At 58.8% G+C, this 15,931-nt stretch overlaps 1 protein-coding gene across 6 annotated transcripts in view; it reads left to right on the top strand.

The window, feature by feature from the left end:
• Shank2 (SH3 and multiple ankyrin repeat domains 2) overlaps positions 1-14,603 on the top strand; it is a 204,170-nt gene extending 189,567 nt beyond the window's left edge. For 5 of the 6 annotated variants that reach the window (XM_048807836.1, XM_048807835.1, XM_048807831.1 and 2 more), the window contains 2 exons: positions 192-2,592; positions 10,794-14,603. In XM_048807836.1, the coding sequence (XP_048663793.1) occupies positions 192-2,592; positions 10,794-11,364 (2,972 nt within the window). In that variant the 3' untranslated portion in view covers positions 11,365-14,603. Of the gene's footprint in view, positions 1-191; positions 2,593-8,440; positions 8,520-10,793 lie in introns of all 6 variants that reach the window. The other variant, XM_048807837.1, reaches the window with a different exon arrangement.
• The last annotated feature ends 1,328 nt before the right edge of the window (positions 14,604-15,931 follow it).

Genomic DNA, 15,931 nt, shown 5'->3' with positions numbered 1-15,931 from the left:
GCACGTGTCCCCTGTGCCCAGGGCCCGCTTTTCTTTCTTTCCGTGGCCCAGAGTGGGTTGCACAGCGAGCTCTGGTGTTGCGGCCTGTGCCGTGTGCGGTGCCGGGTGGCGAGCGCGGCTGCATGACCTGAGACCCGCAGTGGGCTGGGCCGCAGCTGGGATGCCAAGCTCAACCCGCTTTCTGCCCACAGGAATAACAGAGGAAGAGCGGCAGTTCCTGGCCCCTCCGATGCTGAAGTTCACCAGAAGCCTATCCATGCCGGACACGTCCGAGGACATCCCCCCTCCACCGCAGTCCGTGCCCCCGTCTCCACCTCCACCCTCCCCCACTGCCTACAACTGCCCCAAGTCCCCAACTCCGAGAGTCTATGGGACAATCAAGCCTGCGTTCAATCAGAATCCTGCTGCCAAGGTGTCCCCCGCCACCAGGTCTGACACAGTGGCCACCATGATGAGGGAGAAGGGCATGTTCTACAGACGAGAGCTGGACCGCTACTCCCTGGACTCCGAGGACCTCTGCAGCCGGAGCGCGGCCCCCCAGGCCACCTTCCGTAGCAAGCGGGGCCAGATGCCCGAGAACCCGTACTCGGAGGTGGGGAGGATCGCGAGCAAGGCCGTCTACGTGCCGGCCAAGCCCGCCCGGCGGAAGGGCATGCTGGTGAAGCAGTCCAATGTGGAGGACAGCCCCGAGAAGACATGCTCCATCCCCATCCCCACCATCATCGTCAAGGAGCCCTCCACCAGCAGCAGCGGCAAGAGCAGCCAGGGCAGCAGCGTGGAGATTGAGCCCCCGGCCGAGCAGCCCGGCCAGCTGCGGCCCGAGGACGGCCTGGCCTCCAGCAGCCCCTTCGCCGCAGCCATTGCGGGGGCTGTGCGTGACAGGGAGAAGCGGCTGGAGGCCAGGAGGAACTCCCCAGCCTTCCTCTCCACGGACCTGGGGGATGAGGACGTGGGCCTAGGGCCGCCGGCCCCCCGGATGCGGCCCTCCAAGTTCCCAGAGGAGGGTGGGTTTGGCGATGAGGACAGTGCAGAGCTGCTGGTGTCGCCCACGCCGGTGGCAGCGCCAAGAGAGCCCGAGAACCATTTTGTGGTTGGTGGCGAGGCCAGTGCTCAGGGTGAGGCCGGAAGGCCCCTGAATCCCGCATCCAAAGCCAAGGGGCCCGAGGGCAGCCCAGCGGCAGCCCCCAAGAGCAGCAACGCCGTCAGCCCGGAGAACTACGTCCATCCGCTCACCGGGCGCCTGCTGGATCCCAGCTCCCCACTGGCCCTGGCACTCTCCGCAAGGGACCGAGCCATGAAGGAGTCCCAGCAGGGGACCAAGGGGGAGGCCCCCAAGGCTGACCTCAACAAGCCTCTCTACATTGATACCAAAATGCGGCCCAGTGGGGACACTGGCTTCCCTCCCATCACCAGGCAGAACACCCGGGGGCCCCTGCGCCGACAGGAGACGGAGAACAAGTACGAGACAGACCTGGGCAAGGACCGGAGAGGTGGGGACAAGAACATGCTGATCAACATCGTGGACACGGCCCAGCAGAAGTCAGCCGGCCTGCTGATGGTGCACACTGTGGATGCTGCCCAGCTGGGCGGTCCCCTGGAGGAGGAGGAGGAGAGAGAGGACATGGACGTGACACTAGACCACCCGCCCTCCGCGGTGCCAGAAGGTGTTTCCGACACCGAAGGTGCTTTACAGATCTCCGTCACCCCCGAGCCCGCCACCGCGCCCGGCAGGACCATTGTGGCCGCGGGCTCCATGGAGGAGACGGTGGTCTTGCCATTCCGCATCCCTCCCCCCCCCCTGGCATCCGTGGACTTGGATGAGGATTTTGTTTTTACAGAGCCATTGCCTCCTCCCCTGGAATTTGCAAATAGTTTTGATATTCCTGATGACCGCGCTGCTGCTGTCCCCACTCTCACCGACTCGGTCAAGCAGAAGAAAACCGATGCCCCTCCGTCCCCTTCGTTGAACTCCAGCCAGCCAGCCAACCCTGCGGACACCAAGAAGCCAGCCGGCCTTTCCAACTGCCTGCCCGCCTCCTTCCTGCCACCTCCCGAGAGCTTCGACACCGTCGCCGACTCTGGGATCGAGGAGGTGGACAGCCGCAGTAGCAGTGACCACCATCTCGAGACAACCAGCACCATCTCCACGGTGTCCAGCATCTCCACCCTGTCCTCTGAGGGCGGGGAGGGCGTGGACACCTGCACAGTCTATGCAGACGGGCAAGCGTTCGTGGTCGACAAGCCCCCCGTACCTCCAAAGCCAAAAATGAAGCCCATTATTCACAAAAGCAATGCACTTTATCAGGACGCGCTCCTGGAGGAAGACGCGGACAGCTTCGTCATCCCCCCACCTGCGCCCCCGCCCCCACCGGGCAGCGCCCAGCCTGGGCTGGCCAAGATCATCCAGCCAAGGACCTCCAAGTTGTGGGGTGATATCACGGAGGTCAAAAGCCCGATTCTCTCAGGCCCAAAGGCGAACGTTATTAGTGAATTGAACTCAATCCTGCAGCAAATGAACCGAGAGAAATCGGCAAAGCCGGGGGAAGGACTGGACTCGCCGGCAGGGGTCAAGTCCGCCAGCCTAGCTCCAAGGTAAGTTCACAGATGGCTTGGGCACACACTGTCCAGTGCTGCCCACGAAAGTCCTGAGGGAGAACCAAGAGGATGAGAAGAGGGATTCCTAACCCTGTGATGGCCACCCTGTCGGCCGTAACCGCGTGTCACCCTCCAGACTCTGGGACGGCAGAGTCAAAGCCGCAGCTGTCCTGGCAGGAGACAGCGTTCCCTCCTCAAGACTCCTAATGAGATGAAGGGGCACAAAGCCCCCCGCCCTGGCCTCCGAGATGAGCTCAGCTCCCCTGTGTGACCAGACCTTTGCCGGGACCACTGCGAAGGCCAGGTGGAGGCTCGCTGAGCCCAGGTCGAGGTCAGCGCTGCCTGACAAGAGCAGCCACGGCAGCGGCCTTAGTGAGGGGCGGTGAGGGGGGTTGACGGGTGGCGAGGGAGTGTCTAAACACATGTGTGTGGGCTCTTACCCCTCCCTCCATGGCCAGCGGGGGGAGGGCTGGGAGGTGCCGCCCAGGGCAAACGTCACGAAGGAAAAGCCCCAGGTGCCCCAGCTGCCACTCACATCGTCACACAGGTAGTAGTCACTCCCATGGGAGCTGGGGTGACAGAGGAGGAGCCAGCAGGCTGCCCTGGGTGGAGGGTAAAGCTTGCTGTCTGCCCAGGCAGGGTGCCCAGGCTCCTGTCCTGACTGAGGAAGTCCTTCTGCAGGCCCTGCCCAGGGCTGCCCCTTGGGGCAGCGTCCACTCGCAGTGACTGTGATCTGCAGCTGGGCCACGCTCTTCCCCGCTGCCTTCCAGTGGGGCTCCCACTGCTCTCAGGGGAGGGTGGGGGCATTTGTCGCCACTGCTCCTGGGCCTCCACCGCCAGTGACATCTGCGAGCACCTCCAGGTGGAGGGATCCTCGCGGGCTGCACCTGCCGGGCTCCCTGCTCTTGGAGGAAGAGAAGGTGCCCGCACACAGGCAGAGCCTCAGGAAAGCGGATGACCGCCAGCCTGTCCTTCCCGGGAGGTAACACCACAGGTGCTCTCTGCTTTTTCATTTTGATACCGGAGATCAAACACAGGGCTTCACATATACCAGGTGGCCCTCCAAGAGCTCCCTCTCCAGCCACAGTAGGCTCTTTATGTTCTGTCACTGAATCCTGTGACAGAGCCACCAGAAGGCCACACCTCAGTGCTCCACGTCCATGAGAAGCTCTCAGGTGGAGGGTGTTGAGGACAGCCGGGGGCAGGGGCCCAGGTGCAGCCGCCTCTCCCGAGGGCTGAGTGGCTTCCCAGTGCTGGGCCTGCAGGAGCCAGAGCAGGACGCAGACTCCTCAGCACAGGCCACAGACAGGAGGGTGCCAAGAGGGAGTGACTCCGGGGCCAGGGAAGCAGATCCACTGTTGAGGCCCCAGCAGGTCACCTGAGCCAGGGTCTCCGGTATGTCCACCCGGGGAGCCCAGGGACTACAGCCACAGAGGCCGCCAAGCACCTGCTGGCCCACCTGCTCCAGTCCCTGTAGGTGGGACAAGAATGGCTTGCTCCCAGCCAAGTGGGACTCCACCCTGCTCTGACTCTAGGGCCTTCCTGTCTTTGCCCAGGTGGACACTGGGCAAGGAGGAGCCTCAGAGAAGCCGTCACCCGACGAGACCTCGGCCTGCACTGTGAAGCAGCTGCCTAACGCAGGGTGCAGTCCCACCTGCAGGCCTGTGGTCACTTTCGCTTCACAGCCAAGGAAACAGCCAGGGCTGTGGAGCTCGGTCCGCCCTCCCAGTGGGCTGCCCCGGTCTGACCCCTGACCTCCTGCAGGAGCCAGGGCCTTCACCAAGCAGAGGGCCAGAGGGCTAGTGGGCAAATGCGGGCTGAGGCTGTCTAGGCCACAGGCTGCGCCCAGCGATGGACTCTCCCAGGCAAGCGGTCACCAGGCGGCCCAGGGCGTGTGCAGTCCTTCCCGCTCCCAGCCGAGGGCTGCCCTAGGCGCTGGGCGAGGCAGGGGAGGCCGCGGCTCAGGCGCTCACTGCAGCACTCCAACCAGCTCTCAGGAGTGCCAGCACAAGCTCTCTGAGGGACGAGGTTGGGACAGCAGTCCCCGTCACCACCAGTAGGTCCTGGGGTGGCCAGGGCCTAGCTGCCCCTGGCCCTGGGTGCCCGCCTCTGCCAGCTGGCTAACAGGCCTGGGCTTTACCCACGTGGTGGCACACAGGCCACCATCCTCAAATGCATCCAGAAATCAAGAGCTATGAATGGCCCTGAGCAAAATGAGGCTCGGAATTGGGCAGAGAAGCGCCTCCAGAGGAACACGGCGAGTGTTTCTGGAAACCAGCGGGCTTCTGAAATGGCAGGCAGCCCGGGCACAGCCAGGAGAGGGCGCCAGCTGAGCAGGCCCACTGCCCGCACACTGTGGGCAGAAGCTGCCCTGATCTGTCCACTGCTCCTGGAATCTTGCCTGACAGCTCTGCGGTGAGACCACCCCTTGCGCATCTTACTAGACCCCAGCACAGGGTCCAGGGACGATGGCTGTGGTACGTCTGACCTAACCTGAGCCAAGACTGAGTCTCTGCTGTTCCCTGAGGTCAGGGTGATGTGGAATCTGGAGACACCTAGACTACGAGTGTGTTGCTGCCCAAAGGAAGCCATCGGGAAGTGTCCTTTAGGACAGCGTTGGGTGAGAAGACCCTGGCCAGAGATGCCTTCCAAGACAGGAGCCACCGGGCAGTTCTCAACCACCAGCCTGATTATGCCAGGGAAGAAATCTCATCACTGGGCACAGTAGGTCCAAGCAGAGAAGGGCACAGGAGTGGGGAGCTCCCCCAGAAGCCACTGCCATGGCTCCCCAGGACCACTGGCATGGGGCCTGAGGACCCAAGAGGTGTGTAGATGCTGGCCTGCACCCTGCTTTTCACCGTTTGTGACCCTGGGTGACATCTCAGTGCACTGATTTCCACTACACTGAAAGTGTGGCTTGAGTGGTGTTCTTGTCACCTTGCAGACCCAGGAGGAGAGGGCTCAGGGGTCTTGGTTAAAGTCACATGCTGGGGACAGACAAGCTACCCAAATGCAGACCTGGAAGATGGGCTGGACCCAGTTTGGGGCTCAGAACCACAGCATGGCCCACAGTGTCCCGAGCCCACGGGTCAGCCATGTTGCTGAGCCCAAGAGACACCAGGCCTGGGGTGGAGAGAGACGAGGAGTGCAACAGGGGGGCTGGGGCTCTTCAAACGGACAGCAGACCCGGCCAGCAGCAGCAGCAGCAACTGCAACTGGTGCCCACGTGTGCTGGGCACCATGCTGAGCCTGGGCTTGTCACTGGTCAGGAAAGCACGCGAGGCCACTCTTTCTTGGAGGAGCTCGAATTCCCAGAGGAAACCACCAATACATGCTGAACAAGAGACCCAAGTGGACAGACGCAGCAAGGAACCATGGTTTGCTGGCCAAGCGGCCTGGACAGAAGAGCCACCACTCAGGGAGTGACACTGGAAAGATACAGAATACACAGAGGAGCCACAGTCAGAAACCGAAGCAGAGCTCAGGTGGGGGATGGCAAGGCGCGGGGCGAGCACAGCACCCAGGCCAGCGCAAGTGTTCTCCATGTCAGGAGACCAGGCCAGGAGGGAGGGCAGGTGACCCATGGGCTGGCAGCCACCCCAGGGCTCACCAACGCAGGTGTGACTCCACTTTTGCTTCCTAAAGACACAGAGGCTGCTGCGTGGCCAGGGGCAGGGGCCCGCACAGCGACACGGGGCTGGGGGCTGCTGTGGGGGTCCAGGCCTGAAGCAGGACAACAGGGTGATTTGAGAGGTGTGCCTGAGGAACCTGGAGAGCCAGCACAGCCTGCCCAGGCGTCAGCCTTACCAGTGACCCCAGGGTCCTCATGGCCAGATAAGCCTGCCCTTCGTTGGCACATCAGGAAAGGTCAGCTTCGCTTCATCTGTTAGGAGAGGCGACGAGGGGCCTGTGGGTCCCTGTGATTCCACCAGAGGGCGGGGCTCAAGCTGGGTGCCCTCTGGACAACCAGCCCTTCGCGGTGGGAGCAGAGGGATGTCTAGGTTGGCTGTCACCTACTGCAGTAGGGATGGGCTCAGAGAGAGTCATCCCATGGGAGTGAGGTCCCCAAGACCCCTGGGCAGGTTCCAGCTGCCCAGGGAATGAGTTTGGGCCAGCTCTTAGAAAAGCCACCTCCAGCCCCACTGTCCTTCCGAAGGCCCCCACAGTACAGCATCTGCCCCCTTGCCTGTTCCTCCAACAGTCACAGCTCCGTGTTACCCTGACTGGATTTTAAACTGAGTCGAGACGGGCTGTTAAAAACTCTCTGTGCCTGGCTGGAGGTAGAGCCCCCTCCCTGGAAGCCACGTGGAAGCTGCTAATAGGGGCTGCAACCTCAGTTCCACTATGGGGGCCTTCATGACCCCCAGCACCAAGTGACTGGGAAGACCATGTCAGCGAGTGGCACTGTAGGTGGTCTGGTGAATGGCACTGGAGAGGCCCTGGAATGTGTAGCAAGGGGAAGCTCTGTCCCAGGGGCACCTGGCCCCTGCTCGTCAGGTGGCAGGCTGAGTGCTCCTTCTGTCCTGGGCCAGGCCCTAGGGACTGAAGATAGAGCAGGTCCTGGCAGTGCCCTGGGTGATGGTGGCGTCTGGAGTGGAGAACCGCTGGCGGTTCCGGGGGAGGCATTGTCTTGGGCAACCCCCAAGGCTCAGGCCCAGGGCAGATGGTACCCCCAGTTCCCTCTTCAGTGCCCTACACGTGCAGAGGCTGGAGAGTGTAACTCAGGGACAGGGCAGTTTGGAAGGAGGCGCCCACTCAGGGCTCATCTCCAAAGCCATACAGTGAGTCACACAGGGTGCTTGGCTCAGGAAGGATTTGGGGCTCTGCACCTGCCTGGCCCGTGAAGGGCAGATGGGCCTGGGGAGCCGCCGTCAATGAGCAGCCTCTGGCCGCCAGGGCTGCTCAGGAGCCCACCTGAGTTTGCAAACAGGATGAGAAGGCGCCTGCAAGCTCACCTCCATGATCACCTCCATAATCATGTCCTGCCCGTGGAATGTCCCACTTAACTCCTGGGCTGTTTTTTTTTTGTTTTTTTTTTTAAGTCTCATGTTTCCATATGGATTTGATTTAAAAGGCAGACTAGAGAGTGATCATCCAAGAGAGGGAGTGTGTGAGTGTCGTTCTAAATCAGGGCAACAGATTCCTGTGTGTTCCGCCTGCAACCCAGCGGTTGCTTAGCAACATAATGATCCCGCCGCAGGAGGATCCAGGGAATCATGCCGGGTGGTGAACCCTGGGAATCGCTGCTGAGGAGGTGGGGGTGGGCCAGCCGGGCCCTCGTTCTGCTGCTAGGACTCTGTGGCCCTCTGCTGTTAGCCATGCTGGGCAGGGGCACTGGCATGGTTAGCCTGGCTGGCTGACATCCCATGGTAAGACGGCAAAGCCCTGGTCCTGGTGGGGTGGCATTCCCCGCCACGCATCTGGATGATGCGTCCTGAGCTGTGGAAGGGAAACTACCACCCGGGAGCCAGGGCTGGAACCAGAGCTGGAGAACCGGCAGCAGGCTCATCCCTAGAAGGCACCAGACAGAGGAAGGCACCCTTTGGTGCCACCCTCCAGCATGTGTTCTCCTGAGTCAAGGAGGCGAGGCCATGGAAGGCAGGCCTGCGCTGGGCGGCCAGCCAGGCAGGCACTGCAGTGGCCAGGGTCCACACCGCCAGGCAGGCACTGCAGTGGCTGGGGTCCAACCCCAGGCAGGCACTGCAGTGGCTGGGGTCCACACTGCCAGGCAGGCGCTGCGTGGCCAGGGTCCAACCCCAGGCAGGCGCTGCAGTGGCCAGGGTCCACACGTCACTCATCCCGTCCTGCGGCAGCTCTGTCCTGTGCCCTTTGATTGGTTTTGCAGTGCTGTCTCAGTCGCTCCGTGTGTCATTCCCACCCGCTCCCACGCCGGTGCTTGCAGAAGAGGGTCGTGCTGAGCAGAAGTAAGTGCCGTCTGCCAAGCTGGGCGTGGTCTGCTGTGTGCTCTGTCCCCTCCTCTGCCCACCCAGGGGTCGGGAGCCTCATCCCTGCTCCTGATGGCGCAGCTGCCTGCAGAGCCTTCTTCACCACAAGTCCAGCTCTGCCTACAGGGGTCACGGGGCAACCAGCCACTGTCCCCACAGGAGCCTGATGAGCAGCAGCCAGGTGTCTCCCAACAGTACCACACACAGGCTTCAGCCAGTGGCTCTGGAACGAGCTTCCTGCCCCGCCCCCTGCAGGAAGTGTAGGGAAGTGTCTCTGGCAGTCCTCACCTCAGACCCCTCCCCCTTCCCAAAAGCCCAGGCTGGGACAGACCCCAGCAGCCACTCCTGCCAGGTTGCACACCTACTTGCAAGTTAATATTTTAACTTTCTTAGCCCAGTTGTTCTTGCAAAGTAGAAACAACTGGCTCCCCAAATGCCACCCTGCAGCTGTAGAGGGGCAGACAGGCTGCTCACCCCTGTGGGCTGCAGCCTGTTCCAGCTGGACCTGGAGCAGGACAACCCTACCTGAGGAGGGTGGGGCTATGTGTTCCCAGCCCACCTCCCCTGCAGACCCTAAGCCCAGATCCTTAGGACGCCCACTCCTCCCCAGCCTGCAGGGCCTGCTGGGCTCCAGGGTCTTCCTTTGACTGAGTCTCGGTGTCTCATTGGGGCTGCCTCAGACCTTTGGGTACAACCAACATACCAGTACCTCTAATGGCCACCCGCCCCAGGCAGATCCTAGATGGGGCTGCCCACCAGGGACACCCACCCTCCAGGAAACTACCTGTGAGCACCTGGGTGTCTGGGCACCCTGGTCCTTAGGGCACGCCCACCAGCCCCTGCAACCCTTCTCACCAAAGGGCTGCTGCGGCAGTCCACAGCACAGACCTTCCACACCCTGGGATGTCCCATACTTAATGGTGATAATGACCTCAGAGGGGAGGGCCAGTGACTGGCTGGCTGGTGACTTCGTCTAACACACGGTAGCTGAGACAGAGGCCAGGAGCAGAGCTGGAGAGCAACCACAGCCCCCTGCGGCCTGCAGTCCTCTCACTGCTGGGGCTCTGTGGCGGGTCTGCCCATGGGCACTCAGCAGGGCCTAAGCAAGGCTCCCAAGGCCCAGGGTCCATCAGAACAGATGGCCCAGACCCAGCAGTCCACCTCAGGAGGTCTGAGAGGGTCAGGAGCCTGCATTTCCCACTGGTCTCCCGGAAGGCGACGGGGAACATGTGGGGCTCAGCTCAAGGGGTGCACAGAGTGAGGCGCAGCAGGCACCTCTGAGAGCTCCTCCTGAGGGCCCTGGAGCAGGGTCTGTCCAGAGGGGAAAGCGGGTTGTCCAGTCACACGAGACAGCCCAGGAGGCAAGAAAGAGCAGCTCGCACCTCTGCAGCACTGTGAGCACAGGGTGGCAGGACATCCAGGGCTGCAGAGCAGGAACCAGGGCCCATTGGGGTGCATGTCCTTCCTAGGGGTGGCTACAGAACTGCTGCCAGAGGCATCGAAAGCCAGCAAGGGACACTTCATCGGCCATGAGCCCCATCCGGGCGAGGAGGGACAGGTCCTCCCCAGCGCTCCAGGCAGCCAGCCATTCCCGCTGGGCCAGTCGGGGTGGGATGGAGGAGAGTCGAGCCTGTCCCTCCAGCTCTGAGGGCTTTCCTGCCCACTCCAAGGACCCCCATGGCCACCACAGGGGAACAAAGTTGTTCAGACATCTGCTCCAGTGAGGCCCACCCACCCTCCTAGCAAGTCCATGAGGGGGACCCCTCAGTGAATCTAACCATGCTGCATCAAGAGTCCAGTCCGCATCGGGCAGGGTCACTGGTCACTGGTCACTGGTGAAGCTGACCTCTTGTGGCGCAACACACTGACCACCCGCTCCTCGTCCTCCGGGTCAGGGGAGGGCTTCCTCCAAGCCTGAGTGGCCTGCAGCCAGGGCCCTCTGTGCTGAAGCAGGCCCATCCCTGCTTGTCCTGAGACCAAGGACCGCCGGGCAGCTGAGGGAGGGTCCTCGCCAGTGCAACCCTTACTGGCCCCAGCAGAGGCGTGCCGCGCCCTCGAGAGGTGCACCCGAGTGGGAGGCTTGTGTGCTGTGGTGTCCCCGAGGCCCCTGCTTCCCCTCCTCCTGCCCAGGGCATGGCAAACTGTTTGCTCATTGCCAGTGCGTCTGCCAGGGGGCACTCTGGTGTGGTGTGGTGCCTCCCCTGTCCTCCTCGGGGACCTGGCTTGTGACGGTTTTCTCTGTTGCTGTTTCAGAAGCCCAGAGGTCATGAGCACCATCTCAGGGACTCGGAGCACGACAGTGACCTTCACCGTCCGACCTGGCACCTCGCAGCCCATCACCCTGCAAAGCCGGCCCCCCGACTACGAGAGCAGGACCTCAGGAGCGAGACGTGCCCCCAGCCCCGTGGTCTCGCCAACCGAGATGAACAAGGAGATCCTGCCCGCCCCGCTGTCGGCAGCTGCCGCATCTCCTTCTCCCACACTCTCGGATGTCTTCAGCCTTCCAAGCCAGCCCCCTGCCGGGGATCTATTTGGCTTGAACCCAGCAGGTCGCAGCAGGTCGCCATCTCCCTCCATACTGCAGCAGCCAATTTCAAATAAGCCTTTCACAACTAAACCTGTGCACCTGTGGACTAAGCCAGATGTGGCCGACTGGCTGGAGAGCCTGAACTTGGGTGAGCACAAAGAGACCTTCATGGACAACGAGATCGACGGCAGCCACCTACCAAACCTCCAGAAGGAGGACCTGATAGACCTCGGGGTGACGCGGGTCGGGCACAGGATGAACCTAGAGCGTGCTCTCAAGCAGCTGCTGGACAGATAAGGCCGGCTGCTCCCGCCCGGACTCCCTGTTATAAGTAGAGATGGGCTCACGCTGGGATCTGAAGGCCAAGCGGAGTCTGAGCATCAACCCCGCTCCATGGGTTTGTCTCCTGGTACCCAAAGAAATGCTGCGGGCGTCCGTGGTGTGTCTGAGCCGAGGCCTGGAGGCCTGGCTGTCCACATGGGGTTCCTGGGTGGCTTCTGTCTCAAGGGGACAGGGGAGGGAGTTCCAACACGGGAAGATTCCCAGCCTACCTCCCAGCACACAGGCAGCCTCGCTTTGCTGGGTCCACGAGGCTCCGTCGGTTTGGCGCGGGACCCCTGCTCTCGTAGGCAGACAGCGTACTCCAGATACCTCCTGAGCCTCCCTCCTCGGCTTCCTGGGCAGCTCTCATCACCCCAGGCCCCGGCACAAGGCCTGTCCTCAGTCCTGTGGCTTCTCGGAGGACACTCCGAGCTCACTGGCTCCCGCCTCTTCCCCGAACTTGCGTGCAGTGAGATGCTCCCAGAGGCTTGTGGGTGCCCTTCCTGGGCCTGAAAGGTAGAGAAACGCTTTTCCCTGTCCAGATCCTGTACCCATCTCCTCCTGTGATGTGCCTCCATAGCTCTTTGGCCACGAGGTTCTTGGCAGTGGTGGGCATTTGAGTGGGATCGTGCCCGGCTTTGCTTAGCTTTCTTTCTTTATTTCTGCAAATCTATTAGCATAATTCCAAGGTGGCCAAACAGATGTCACATGGAGTTAGTCAAAGCACAAAGTCACGATCCCCAGGAGGAAGGGAGGCCTGGCCATGGGAACCAGCCAGCGTGCAGCTGCCTGGGACCCCAGCCTCCTCCGGGACGCGAGCGGCTGCCTGCCAAAGAGCGTCTGCGTGGGCAGAGAGGGGCTCTGCCTCTTGGAAGCCTTTTCACTGAAGGCCTGTTGAGCTCTGCAAAGGCCAGAGCAGCTGAGCACCCACTTCAACGGGAAGGACAAGAAGACACGTGGTTTGTGTGGGCATGTGCCCCTTGGGGGAGCCATGTCCTCTCTGGGAGCTGGCAGGGCACTACGGCCTCACTAAGCCCGGCCAAGGGCAAGTGTCTGGGCTAAGCCAGCCCTTTTGCTCTTCGAGGCTGGGGAAACTGGCACTCAGGGGCTGTTCACCTCCTCTCCAGGAGTCCAGGAATCCCACCAGCTTGTCTTAACAGTACAATGTGGTCTTGGGACCCTGTGGGCAAGGACTGTGGCCAGGACCAGGGTGAACAGAAGGTGGGCTGCTGGGTGTGGGCGGAACGTGGATGTGTGCAGGCAGTCAGGGGGAGGGAGCACTCTGGCCTGTGGTCGGAGCCTGCCCGCTTCCTGCCCGAGCCCGCGTCCTGAAACCATACCTCTAGCACCTAAGGGAGGCCACCCGTTGAACACGGGCCACCAGACATCACCAGGCTTCCCGCACACTCTCCCATCTTTGGAGGAGACATGAATGTCAGGTTTGGTTTTATTATGATTTCAGAACTAGCCCAGCCCATCTCTAATTATAGAACATGGTTTTTCCTTTTTTCTTTATGCTCACGACCACGTGTCTGATGAGGTCTGGAACTCTAGAATGAACACGTGAACTTTAGTAATTTAAAAATCTTTCTTTACTGCAAGTTTAAATAGGTGTACAGATAGTTTATAAGCACAATATTTTAAGAAAAAAAGTGGCTGGTCTACTAGGCAGCCTTTGTGCACTTCAGTGCTAGAAAGTTAAAGAAAAAACACTTTTGTGATTTAATGATACTATTTCTGTGGAATAATTATACAAGTATGACCTTTTTAAATCAAACTTATCTGGATGCATCTGAACCAGCAGAGCTGTGTTATATTTTCTATATTTGCTAGAACTTCATCATTGAAGGATGATTATTTCTTCAAAAGTGGTTACAATTCACACTAAACAGTTTCCTCCAAAAACAAAGGCAAAACACACCCCACACACGCACGCGCGCACACACACACGCCCTTGATCTGGAAACCCAGGCTGGGCCTCCTGCGCTCCAGACCCTCACAGGTCCATCTTTATAATTTGACCCCTGGGTGTGCCTGGTTGCTGCGGCTCTCTATCCCACGGCTTTGGTTTCCATCTCAAGGTGACCCACAGTGCTCTAGAGAAACCCAGCCCAGACCCACAGCGCCTGCCAAGGCCTTTCAGATGTGTCTCCCGTTCGTGATTTTAGAATGTCAGCACTGCACTCGCGGGGCCGCTCCTGGCCCGCGGGGCCTGCCGGCTGTGCTCAGTGCCAGGCAGAACACAAGGCACAAGGCCTGTGGCTCTGGGCATGCGGTCACTGGGCAACAAGACAGAACAAGAACTCTGCTCCCTCAGAGGCTTCCAGCCACGGCGGCTGGTCAGAAGCAAGCTCCCTGACAGCCTCAGGGCCGAGATCAGTCCCACCTTCGCGCCGTCTCATCCTAGGAATAGGAGCCCCTCTCAGACGGGCCCGACCCACCAAACACGCCTGCTGCCACGATGAATCGGCCTCTAGCTCTCTTGGATGACTTTGCTATAGAAAGCAATAGTCCCTACTCCAAATTGCCGCCCACTGTTCTCCCCCTTTGGGACACGTCAGGACCAGGCCCTACCCCGGGAACAAACTTAAACTGCTCATATAATGATCATGTTAATAGTACTCCAGATTTTCAGATCAACTTTTGTTATATACTGTAATTTAAACAAACTGCATTTACATGCCTAGTTTCTGTAATATTGTGTATACAAACCAAAATCTCTCCAGATGTAAATTATGTATACCTGCCAAGATACCTTCTCCAGGACGTTTGTGCACATTTTAAGTTAATCCATATAATATAAAAATAACTCGATGTGACTGTTGATTTGCTGAATTTACACATCACAAAGTGAATTATTTGTGGTACTTTAGTTAATAAAATGGTGGTTTTTTTTCCTGAGTTATTGAACAAGCAAGCATTACCCAGTTGATCTGGCAATGACTTCTCTGTGTGTAGGTCACCAGTACTGATCTTCCCATTGGCAGTTTGTTTTTGTTTTTTAAATACCATGTCTCCTACTACAGTCTGTGTAACCACACACATTCACACCTCCATGTTGCTCTTACTTTTGTGCTTTAATTCTTTTTAGATTTTATTAAAAAACAAAACAAAACAAAAAAAAAGCTCCTGTAATTTGCACTTTCTCCCAATCCTTCAATCACTTGTACGGCAACCAAAATTACTGTAAAAAAATAAATATACTATTGCACTAAGGTTGTGGTTCTGATTGTGAACAGTGAAAACTGAATGAACTAAACAAAAAGTTGCCAAACTTGCAATCTAATTAAGTTACTGGAGACACCATAGCCGGCTTTACCTCCCTAAAATGGACCAGGTAATGTCTGTCACCAGAGAGGACAAATGCTCCTTTCACTGAGCTCGCTTGGCTTGGTTCCATTTCCTTAATCTCAGTGTCCTGACAGAAATGTGTGTCATTTCAGAGCTGAGCCACATCCGGCTGGCTCCATGACATGTCTGTGAGCCGGCACTGAGGCCTGAGTGCTGCTTGTGCGTGGGTGGAAGCAGCACCCTCTAGGCCGAGCCAGGCAAGACAGAGGCCCACACCCACGGGCTCTTCTTCTAGCCACAGGCCCTGGAGCTGCAGGCCTGGACACCCTCTCTGGTCACCCTGAACAAGCAACATATCAAGTTCTAGAGCAGGAAGGAATTTTGTTTTGGTGAATAAGCCTGAGCCAGGAATCCCGGGCTGTCCCACTTGCTTTAGGAAAGTGCATTCAAATTGAGCACTGAGCCACTGAGGCCTCTCCAGGGGAAACGGGCCCTGGTTCCTAGGAGGCTCCGTGTTGGCTCACTTGCCTCTACACAGCACTGCTGCGCTTTGGTCCACCAAGCCCACCTACAGCCTCTCTAGGTGCCTGGTCCCTCCCTCCTCTCCTGGGAGTCCTCCCCAGCCTGTACCCCACAAGGGCACCATCCCAAGGTCTCTCCCAGGCCTCTTTCCTGGATGAGTGTTAGTTTGTCTTATTGGGGGGGGGGGTCACTGGAAGACTTTTTCTTTTACTTGAACTTGATTTGAGACATTTTAGCAGCCAGTGAGCTGGATGTGCTCATGTCTGAAGCCATCATGGACATCTGCTAGTGGGGAAAAGGCCTTTCAACACATGTGTAGGAGCTGCCTATGCTCGGTGGGGACTTCAGCAGATCTGATCACGTCAGCTCTCAAGCCGCTGTGTCCGTGACCTTGCTCCTGTGTGGTCCCTTAACATGGTTCTACATCTCCCAGTCCTCACTGTTTGATGTTTAAAACTACAACAGTCACTGTTCATTGCTTCTACTCTGGAACTCTCTGTTCGTAGCAATTCTGAAACTTTAATATGAGCCTTCAAATAAATACAGAAAAGAAAAAAAGAAAAAAAAACCAACAAAGTTGTGTGCCTTGGGTGTTTTGAACCTGATCTGCATAAAAACATATTGTACTCAAATGCTGTATATTTAATGAAAGGATAAACATACCTTCAATGTATCAATGTAGCTGATAAATAGTCCTAGTGCCTTGTTTTCTGAACTGAGAAGCCCATAT

This window comes from Marmota marmota, unplaced genomic scaffold (genome assembly GCF_001458135.2).
Source record: "Marmota marmota marmota unplaced genomic scaffold, marMar, whole genome shotgun sequence".
Classification (NCBI taxonomy): domain Eukaryota; kingdom Metazoa; phylum Chordata; class Mammalia; order Rodentia; family Sciuridae; genus Marmota; species Marmota marmota.
The sequence above is the reverse complement of the archived record's forward strand: the minus strand, read 5'-3'. Positions and strand labels throughout refer to the sequence as shown.